At 42.8% G+C, this 11,132-nt stretch overlaps 1 protein-coding gene across 2 annotated transcripts in view; it reads left to right on the top strand.

The window, feature by feature from the left end:
• The window catches only part of Parn (poly(A)-specific ribonuclease), a 97,268-nt gene that overhangs the window by 9,843 nt on the left and 76,293 nt on the right, over positions 1–11,132 (top strand). Inside the window, exons 7-12 of one of the 2 annotated variants that reach the window (XM_005350340.2) lie at positions 1,325–1,469; positions 3,355–3,420; positions 4,264–4,302; positions 5,032–5,074; positions 7,094–7,174; positions 8,365–8,421. In XM_005350340.2, the coding sequence (XP_005350397.1) occupies positions 1,325–1,469; positions 3,355–3,420; positions 4,264–4,302; positions 5,032–5,074; positions 7,094–7,174; positions 8,365–8,421 (431 nt within the window). The remainder of the gene's footprint in view (positions 1–1,324; positions 1,470–3,354; positions 3,421–4,263; positions 4,303–5,031; positions 5,075–7,093; positions 7,175–8,364; positions 8,422–11,132) is intronic. The other variant, XM_026780698.1, reaches the window with a different exon arrangement.

Below are 11,132 nucleotides of genomic sequence, written 5' to 3'. Positions count from 1 at the left end.
GAGCTTCAGGGCTGTCATAGACTCTGTGATGTCCAGACATTCTTCAGGAGCTTCAGGGCTGTCACAGGCTCCTTGACATCCAGACATTCTACAGGATCTTCAGGGCTGTCATGGACTCCGTGACGTCCAGGCATTCTCCAGGAGCTTTGGGGCTGTCACAGGCTCCGTGACGTCCAGGCATTCTCCAGGAGCTTCAGGGCTGTCATAGACTCCATGACATCCGGACATTCTCTAGGAGCTTCAGGGCTGTCACAGGCTCCGTGATGTCCAGACCTTCTCCAGGAGCTTCAGGGCTGTCACAGGCTCCGTGATGTCCGGACCTTCTCCAGGAGCTTCAGGGCTGTCACAGGCTCTGTGATGTCCAGACATTCTCTAGGAGCTTGAGCTCCAGCTTGGCGTTGTTGTTGGTCTGTCTAGCCCTTCTCTTGCTCAGGGTGACTTTGACATCCAACAGGATGGTTAGGAATGCCCAGTTTTGTGCATTTCTTGAGGAAATACTAACTCGGATTGATTTTGTTGTCAATTAACGTTAGCATCCAGTGATGATTCCTTTGCTTCTCCCTCTTAGAGCGGTCCCTTCATTGCTCTGCATATCTTTTTTCTTGTCATTTGGTTTTCCCTCACAGTGACCTTTGCTCATTTGATCAGAAGTTCCCTTTGTGGCAGAACAGGCTACCTCTGTTATTTCCTTCATGTTTTTATTCATAAATGCTCAGAACAGCATCAGGGCCGAGTAGTTATTGAAATGATGAGTGAATACATGAACAAGCATCTCTAATGATCACTTACCTTCTGTGGTTTTTGTTTTTACAGTATAGTTAAAATGTGTTTTCTGAGTATGATAGATTTTTAGTTAGTTAAAAACTTTTGTGTTTGAGCCAGGTATAGTGATGCACACTTTTAGTCCATAACTTAGGAGGCAGAGACAGGCAGATCTATGTGAGTTCAAGGCCAGCCTGGTCTACATAGTGAGTTCCAGGAGAGTCAGGACCACATGGTGGGACTCTGTCTCCAAAAACAGAAAAAAACACCCCCAACAAAAAACCAAAACGAACCAACCAACCAAAAATAGTTTCATGGCTCAGAAGTTAAGAATGGTTGCTTTTCTTCCAAGGGGGTGGAGCTTGGTTCCTATCACCCACATCTGACAACTCATAATTGCCTGTAACTCCAGTTCTAGGGAGTGCAAGGCCCTCTCTGATCTCTGCAGGCACCTGCATACAAGGCACATACTTAACACATAAGGAAAAATAAATTAAAAGGAAGAGTTTTCTCTGTGAAATTATTATGTCTTCTAATGTATCCTTTAAAAAATTATGTGTAGGAATTCCATATCTGAATCAAGAAGAAGAAAGACAGCTGAGAGAGCAATTTGATGAAAAACGTTCTCAGGCCAATGGGGCAGGAACTATGGCAAAATGTCCTGTGACAGTTCCTGAGGACCAGAAGAAGTTCATTGACCAAGTAGTGTAAGTTCCTGAAATGACATGCCACACGGGTTGGGGGCTGTCTCACCTTGGGCAGCACCTGCAGGGTACCTACATAGGTGTGATGTCAGAGGCAGCATCTTGATTGTGGCAGGACTTCTGTCTTCCACACAACTTGTGCTTCATATGCACAGGTGTTCACACGAGCGTGCACGGGAGTTGCAGGCTTTAATTGTGGCTTATCTAAATATGGCCAATAGCAGCAAGTTGCATCGTGTTTGGGCCTGTTCCATGCTGCTATGTGAGGGCCTCAGCAGGTGTGCAGATCTGTCTGGACCAAACCTTCCCAGAATGTTGTTCCGTATTTACTTTTTTTTTTTTTTCACAGTGAAGTTTTGACAAGAAAATGTGTCCTGGGAGGAGTATCTAGTCTATCTAGTCTTATATAGGTTAGTCACCAGTATAGTAGCTTTATTAGAAAAGTCAAAGTGTATTGCTAGTATTGATGAATTCTTTCTTAAAATACTTACAGATTGTGTAAGTGGTATTTATACACTCATGTGTGGGTGTCTGGTTGAGGAGGTCAGAGAAGGGGGTTGGGTATCCATCTGTATCCCCCTTTGCTTTATTTTTGAGGTGGGGCTTCTCCTTGAACGAGGCTGATAGTCAGCATGGCTCAGTGATCCTCCTGTCTTTGCCATGCCCGCTCTCAGCACTGGGGTTGTAGCTGTGTGTTAAGTCCTGCCTGGCTTGTTGGTATTGGAATCTGCACTTACCCTCATGGTTGTATAGCAAGCACTCTTGTCTCTGCATATCTAATATTGATTGTTTGAGAAGATGTTTCAATTTCGCTAGTGACAGCAATAATTCACACAAAGCATATGTAAAAACACACCCTTTTTTTGTTTTTATTTTTTTAAATTTACTTACTATGTATGTAGTGTTCTGTCTGCATGTATTCCTGCAGTCAAAAGCGGGCACCAGATCTCATTACAGATAGTTGTGAGCCACCTTGTGGATGCTGGGTATTGAACTCAGGAACTCTGGAAGAGCAGCCAGTTATCTCTACCCCTTAATTTTTTTTTTCTCTTGGTTTTTTGAGACAGGGTTTCTCTGTGTAGCTTTTTTTTTTTTTTTTAGTTTTTTGAGACAGGGTTTCTCTGTAGCTTTGGAGCCTGTCCTGGAATTAGCTCTTGTAGACCAGGCTGGCCTCGAACTCACAGAGATCCGCCTGCCTCTGCCTCCCTAGTGCTGGGATTAAAGGTGTGCGCCACCACTGCCCAGCTTCTGTGTAGCTTTTGAGCCTGTCCTGGAGCTCACTCTGTAGACCAGGCTGGCCTCGAACTCACAGAGATCCCCTGCACTGCCTCCTGATTAAAGGCGCGCACCACTACCACCTGCCATTTTCTTTGGCTTTGATTATCTTTTTGATATGCTTGGATTATTGGAAAAAAGACCTATAAGCATAAGACATGTTCTTGGGGCTGGGAATGTAACTTAGTTGGTAGAATGCTTTCCTAGAATGCACAAAGCCTAGGGTTGGTCTCCAGTACTGCGTGAGCTGAGTGCAGTGGTGCACATCTGTAACCCTAGCATTCTACTTGTGAGGTAGAGGCAGGAAGAGCAGATGTTCAGGCTGTCCTCAGTACATAGCAAGTTTGAGGGCAACATGAGATACATGAGACTGTCTCAAAAAAGGAAAAAGGGAAAAAACTAGACTGCTTTTGTATGTGGGGGCATGTTCCAAAAATAGAATTCAGGCTTTTGTTCATGCTAGACAAGTGCTGTGCCACTGGCTTCACCCCAGCCCTGTGCTTTTGAATGTAACTTGCTGGTTACTTGAGTATGGATTTTGAGTACAATGACTGTTCTGATCACTTCATTCCTTCAAGGTACTTATGGTCCTTGTCTGATTCTTATTCATCAGAGAGAAGATAGAGGATTTCCTACAAAATGAAGAGAAGAAGATCTTGGATTTAGAGCCGTGCACTGGGTCAGTTTCTGTTTGTTGCATGCATTCCTTTGTAGGAGAGGAGTTCTGCTTTTTGATGTGTGTTTTCTCCTCCCTCCCTCCCTCCCTCCCTCCCTCCCTCCCTCCCTCCCTCCCTCCATTCATTCTTGGTTTTCCAAGACAGGGTTTCTCTGTGTAACAGCTCTGACTGTCTGGAACTCACTCTGTAGACCAGGCTCTGCCTCCTGAGTGCTTGGATTAAAGGTGTGCACCACCGTGTCCAGCATGTATGGTCTTTCTACAACATCCTATAGCCCTTCTCTCACAGATGTGCTCCTAAGACTTGTCGCACTGACACAGTGGGAATGTCTGTCTACTGAGACTCACAGTCAATACTTTGTCCCATCCTTGGACAGAGCCTTTAGGTTGTGCCCAGAAGCAGCGTCATTAGCCTGAAGGAGGGCTAACCATATGAGGATCTCAGAAGAGAAGGATTCACTGTCAGGTCCCCTCTATTCTTTTAATTCTTTCTACAGAGAAAAACCAAGTCAGCATGTGAGAGAACATCTTAGCATCTCTCCTCCTTTACTCATGGCACACTTCACAAGGGTGTCAGGATGCAGATGTCTATTCTAAATTCTTCATGCAGCTGCAGGCAGCAGTATGTTTGATCCTAATTTCTACCTTATCTTTAAAAGCAATATAATAACTTTAAAATTCTGATTAAAAACACATGATGAGTCTTTCTGCCTCACAAATGTGCCTGTGTTTGTTATTCACACCACATTCTAATGAGGTCAGTAAATTCAGTCTTTCCCAAGCATTGACTAATCCGTTAGGGTTCACTCTTAATAGCCCACGTTAATTCCTTTTCTTGTTTTATAGGTTCCAAAGAAAACTTATTTATCAGACTTTGAGTTGGAAGTAAGTATTTGAATTAGATGCGAGAGAGCTCTCAAGGACTGGGATTTACTAAAGTATAATCTTTGGTCCTATTGCTCATGAAGTTTTCAGTTATGGGTGATTTGACCCTATCATGTCCCCAGTCAGTTCTTAAATGGACTCCTCCGACACCACTTTGTATTTGTCTTAAGGCATACGTAGCTCCCTCTGTTTTCTGTGTCTCCCTCTCCCTCTGCCCCTCCAAACGAAAAAAATAATCTGACAGCTATGTGCACATGGGAATAATCTTGTTCTATCCATACATCTGCTCTCTGTGCTTTGCACATCCCTTTCTTCTTTGGCTGCTGCAAACGCCAAGGCAAACTGCAACCTAGCAGCGCCCTGCCCTCCCCTTTGTGCACCCCATGAAGTCTGCAGACAGTGTTAAAACACTTCAGTTACAAAGTAGGCATTAGAAGCAAGATGTCCTCTGTGACAGTGAGTTGACTATCTTATGAAATACCAAGGATTTTAGAAAGTGCTAAAATCCTAAAATGTTCACATGAAATTGATGACATTCCAGTGCCTGAGATGAGGCAGAAAAACGGTTTTCCGTAGGCTTTTCGTAAAATCTTACTGTAAAGTGTAGTGGTGATTGTCCCATTTTAGTAAAACTTTAGTTTATAACCACGTGGCTGCTTGTCGAATTCTTTGGGCTTTAGCAGTCATTGAATCTACACTGATATGTTTTTCCTTTTTTTTTCCGTTTAGGTTTCCCAAAGGCATTCATGTTGAGACGTTAGAAACTGAGAAGGTAACTAAAAGTTATACTGACAGTCAGCTGACACAGTGCCTTTGCCCTGGCTCCCATGAGCTGTGACCGACCACCCATTTGTCCTCTCCGAGCCTGCTGTTCCTTATTTGTAGCGGAGCTGAGTATTATGGTCTTAATCTAATGTAGTTTACAGCCTTTAAAAAAAACCCAGAAATTCAGAAGATTTATTTACTTATTTATTTATTTTTTCCAAGATGGCATTTCTTTGTGTAGCCTTGGCTGTCCTGGAACTCGCCCTGTAAACCAGGCTGGCCTGACACTGACAGAGATCCACGTGCCTCTGCCTCCAGAGTGCTGGATTAAAAGTGTACACTACAACTGCCCGGCTGTTTATGTTTTTATGTGTACAAATGCTTTGCCTGTGTTAGTTTGTGTAACATGTGACACTGTAAGTCAAACATAATTGGAGTTACAGATGTTTGTGAGCCATCTGTAGGTGCTGAGAATTGAACTCAGGTCCTCTGCAAGAGCAGTCATTGCTCTTAACTACTGAACCATCTCCCCAAACCCCACTTACTGCTTTTTTTTTTTTTTAAATGAAGATTCAGGCTAGGAGTGGAGGTGTACTCCTTTAATTTCAGCTCTTAGAGGCAGACCGATCTCTTTGAGTTCCATCCAGCCTGGTCTGCATGGTGATTCCCAGAATGGCCAGGGCTATAGAGAGATCCTGTCTCAAGCAAAACAAAGCAAAAAGCAACAAAAATGAACCAAATAAAATGATTCAGTGTATAAGTGGAAGAGTACTTTCCCCATATCTAATATAGACATACATTGTATATAGTATGCATTTTTCTTTTTTAATTAAAGGTTTATTTTTATTTTATGTGCATGTATGTCTGTTTGCCATGTGTATGCAGTGCCCACGGCAGCCAGAAAAGGGAATTGGATCTCTTGGGACTGGAGTTATAGATAATTATGAACTGCCATGTGGTTCTGGTAATCAGTCTTGGGTCTTCTAGAAGAGCAGCCAATGCCCTTAAGTGCTGAGCCATCTCTCTAGCCCCTCTTTTTCTCTTAGAATTTATACCTGCACGTATGCATGTATGCACACACATGCTCATGTCTGTGTCTGTGTTGGTGGGAATTAGGGCATGTGGAGGTCAGAAAAGCCCGGCTAGAACTCAGGTGAGTTCCCTCATGAGCCGTGTCTCTGGCCCTACAGTGTACTTAATGACTATAAAATATCTCATAAATATAAAATGATTTATTGTCTTATAGAAATAAGACTATACTCCTCTAAGGTTTTTCTCAAGATCATAAAATATGTAGATGCTTTATTTAAAACTAATTATTTAAAATTTCATGGTCAAAAGTTACATAACCTTGTTGATCACTAAAGTCTTGCTTGTGTGCACAGTTTGTGGTTGATTTCAGTTGACATTTGTTAGTTTGAATTTTTTTTTTTTTGAGACAGGGTTTCTCTGTAGCTTTGGAACCTAAAGGTATGCGCCATAGTTTGAATTCTTAAAATACTAGAAATGTTGCTGATGTTGGTAGCAAGTGCCTTTAATCCCAGCACTTGGGAGGCCTAGGCAGGCAGCTCTCTGAGTTCAAGGCCAGTCTGGTGTACTGTAGTGAGTTCCGGGACTTGCTTCAAAGATACCAAGAAGCCCTGTCTTGAAAAACAAAATGAAAGAAAACAAAGCACTGGAAGTGGCATGACATGCAGATGCAGAGGGGCTGTGTCCTCACTCACATGCAGATGCAGAGGGGCCTGTGTCCTCACTCACATGCAGATGCAGAGGGGCCTGTGTCCTCACTCAGCTTGGGCATCATCTCAGAATAGCTTCTGTTGTGCTTGCTTATGCTTTGGCTGATAACTTTTTGGCTGTTTTCTTTTTGGCTTATTGAGATGGACTCATCTAGCTCAAACTGGACTTGAACTCATTATGTAGCCCAATACATCAACATTGCCATTTGAAGTGATAGTCACAGCCCTTTGGAGCTAAAGGGGTGTACAGTGTTTTCAGAAAGCTGTACATTTGCTGTGTCTTTTAGAAGGAGAGACACATACTTATCAGCAAAGTGGATGAGGAAGAGCGCAAGAGGAGAGAGCAGGAGAAGTATGCAAAGGAGCAGGTGAGTGCGCTTGCTGTTTCATTTAGTGAGAAGTGACAGTGTACACAGGACTGACTTCTTTCTAGGTATTTCTGGATCACAGTTGTTGGATCAGTTTAACAAGCAGATGGCTACTTGTTACAGTTTGTTTTGGTTTGGAGTTTTTGAAGACCAGTAGGGTGTTAGACGGCAGTTCCTGGTTCTCTTTCTCAGTCTTCCAATTGCTGGGATCACAGCTTTGCACTACTTTGTCTGCCTTGTTGTATTTTGTAAATCACCTTGATTGACTTAGAAATTATAGCTTGGTCCTATAGCTATGTGGTGAACCCAGCCCTTGGAAGCAGGAGGTGGGAAGGTCAAGCTTCAAGGCCATTATAAACTGCACGAGGTCCCGATTCAGAAAATAGATAGTCCCTTTCCCAATATTTAAAGTGATGGGCAAACTCTCAGTGTTATTAAGTAATTAATGAGTAATTTAACATTGCTCTTTTATTCTCTAAAATAGGAAAATATGTACTTCTCTTTCTTTCTTTTTTTGAGACAAGGTTTCTCTGTGCAGCCCTAGCTGTTCTGGGACTTGCTCTGTAGACCAGACTGACCTCAAATTCAGAGATCTGCCTGTGCCTCCCAAGTGTTGTGATTAAAGGTGTTTATCACCACCTCTCATCGAAGATTTACTTTCATTATTTTGTTTTATTTTTATTTATTTCATTGGTGTTTTAGCCAGTATGTGTAAATGTGTGAGGGAGCTGGATCCTGGAGTCACAGACAGCTGTGAGCTGATGTGAAGGTGTCACGTCCCCTGGATCCTGGAATCAAAGATAGCTGTGAACTGCCTTGTAGGTGCTGGGAACTGAACCCAGGTCCTCTAGAAGAGCAGTCAGTTCTCTTGACCACTAAGCCATCTCTCCTCCCCACTTTCATTATTTTATTTATGTGTATATGTGTGCTTTGTGTGTATCCTTGAGAGTGAGTGTGCAGAGGCCAGATGAGGGTATGGGAGTCCCTGAAGCTGTCGTGAAATGCATTGTGATCTCTCTAATGTGACTGCTGGGAACTGAACTTGGGTTCATTTGGAGCTGTCACTTTTCTTCAGCCTTTACAGGGTTCTGAGGGCCACACTCAGGTTGTGAGGCCTGTGTGGCAAGTGCCTTTACCTACTAAGCCCTCTTGCTGGCTCTGTTTGTTTTTAATTTAGTTCTTTTACTTAGGAGGAACTGAATGATGCTGTGGGATTTTCAAGAGTCATCCATGCCATTGCTAATTCGGTAAGTCATCAACATTTTGGTTTTGTTTCTAATTAAATGACTAAGCATACTATTTAAGATTAACTGTCTAACTGCTATTGAAAATTCTTCATTTGATTACTGTCTTAGATAGGGTTTCTATTGCTGTGAAGAGACACCATGACCATGGCAACTCTTATAAAGGAAAATGTAGTGATATTTCATTTGTATTTTAATAAATAAAGCTTGTGTGAAGATCAGAGAGTAAAACAGCTGCCTGGTCAGCCGTACCAGGCAGTGGGAACACACACCTTTAATCCCAGCAGCCACACTAGTTTGCCATAGAAACTGGGTGATGCTGGTGCAGGCCTTTAATCCCAGAACTAGAGAGGAGACAGCTCTTAGACACAGTCTCATTCTGAGATTCCTGGTCACCATTTCAGACTGAGGTAGAGGTAAGAGTCAGTGGCTGACTGCTTTGCTTTTTTAACTTTCAGGTTGAACCCTAATACCTGCCTCTGGATTTTTATTAATTGTACTATAGGGAAATATTTAATTGGGGCTGGCTTACAGTTTAGAGATTCAGTCCATTGTCATCATTGTGTACATGGAGGCATGTAGGCAGACATGGTGCTGGAGTGATGGAGAGGCTACATTTTATATGGAGGCGACAGGAAGTGAACTGAGACAACTGGGCATAGCTTGATCATAAGAGACCTCAACCCCACCCCCACAGTGACACATTTCCTCCAACAAAGCCACATCTTCTAATAATGCCACTTCCTAGAGCTTATGGGGGGCCAGTTACATTAAAATTACCACAGTTACCCTTAGAATGTTTACCTAGTCTCAAGGAGGAAGTCAGTGACATGGGGTCAGTTGCTGCAAGACTCTGGGCTGTGGTGGCGCATGCCTTTAATCTCAGCACTCGGGAGGCAGAGGTTGGCGGATCTCTGTGAGTTTGAGGCCAGCCTGGTGTACAAAAGCTAGTTCCAGGACAGGCTCTAAAGCTACAGGAAACCCTGTCTTGAAAAACTAGAAGAAAAAAAAAAAACAAAAGACAACCCAACACAGTAGCTGCACGAAACTAGCATCATGAGTATGAAATTGAGAATCAGAAGTCAAGGAGCAAGTAGAGTAATCCAGAGGATAAATAATAACAAGTTGACTTCCTCTACAGAACTCTAGTTAAATCCTGAAATATATCTACCATAATCTCCGTAATAATAAAGCTTTGAAAACTGGCTCTTCAGGCAATAGTGGTACACGCCTTTAATCTCAACACTCAGGAGTCAAGCAGGCAGGTCTCTGCGTGTTTGAGGCCAGCCCGTTCTACAGAGTGAGTTCCAGGACAGGCTGTAAAGCTACACAGTGAAACTCTCTCTCAAAAAAGCAAAACCAAACCAAAATGAAAACTGTACTGGCTATTTGTATAAATGGCTAGAGAATTCTATGGTAGACATCTTTCCTTGGTCCTTTCTGGAAGGCATCTGCCTTTCGCATGGGTAAATGTGGTAGTTCTCTTGCTTTGATCACCTGGGTCTGAGATTTTCTTCTTGGGCAGTTGGATCTGGGAAAAGAGGTTGACTTGTCCCTTAGATGTTTGGCCATCAAGACCCTTTAAATCAGTGCAGGTCTGTCAACATGGGCAGTGGAGAAGAGGCACACCGTGTTCTCATTTGGGGACAGCGCCAATCATAGAGCCTTCCAGAAGAAGATCATTAATCACGAGGGACTTGTTATGAAGTAGACAGTTGTGTGATCCTGGGAGGAAAAAGGGCTGAGTCTCTACAGCAGCTGCTGAGATCATAGGAGCCTAGAAAAGCAGGTTCTGCTCACCCTTGGTACTGTGTGCTGCCAGTGTGCTTGAGAGTCATCTTACTGTTCAAAGTCCTCCTTGTACGTGGAAAGAAGTACATGTCTATTTGCTTAACTGTACATACTCCAAAAAAATACAGAAGACAGCAGTACCTCTGATACCTATGGTGCCGTGGCAGATCTGAAAAGTAAGAAGGTGACAGATCTCTTCAAAACACGTAGTTTAATAAAAGGATCTAAATCTCTTTTCTAGGATCTAGAGGATTACAAAGTGAGAAAAAAATTTAAGTTATACGTCTTAGAAATTAAAATATTTCTTATTATTTTTTTTTCAAAATAGGGATTCTCTATATAGCCCTGCCCGTCCTGTAGCTCGCTCTGTAGACCAGGTTTGCCTTGAACTCAAAGATCCACTTGCATCTGCCTCTCAAGTGCTGGGATTAGGGGCCTGAGCCACCATTTACCTGGCTTAATTTTTTTATTAATGTTAATAATGTCTCTGAAGCCAACAGATAGTAAACACATTTATTTATTGAATGGTTGATGGATTGATTTGTAGGATTGAGGGTTGAACCCAGCACTTTACTCTTCAATTTTTTTAATTAAATAATTTATGTGTATGGATATTTTGCCTGTATGTGTATGTGTGGACTTGTGATTGCAGCTGCCTACATAGTCCAGAAGATTGTATCAGATCCCCTGGAGCTGGATTTACAGCTGCCCAGTGTGCCAACTGGGAACTGAACCTTTTTTCTTGTTCTTTGTTCATTTGTTTGTTTTTCGAGACAGGGTTTCTCTGTGTAGCCCTGACTATTTTGGAACTCATTTTGTAGCCCAGGTTGTCCTTGAACTCACTCTGTAGACCAGGCTGTCCTTGAACTCACTCTGTAGACCACGTTGTCCTTGAACTCACTCTGTAAACCTGGCTGTCCTTG

The sequence above is a fragment of the Microtus ochrogaster genome, chromosome 7, assembly GCF_000317375.1.
Source record: "Microtus ochrogaster isolate Prairie Vole_2 chromosome 7, MicOch1.0, whole genome shotgun sequence".
NCBI lineage: Eukaryota > Metazoa > Chordata > Mammalia > Rodentia > Cricetidae > Microtus > Microtus ochrogaster.
This window is presented reverse-complemented; position numbering and strand designations above follow the sequence as displayed.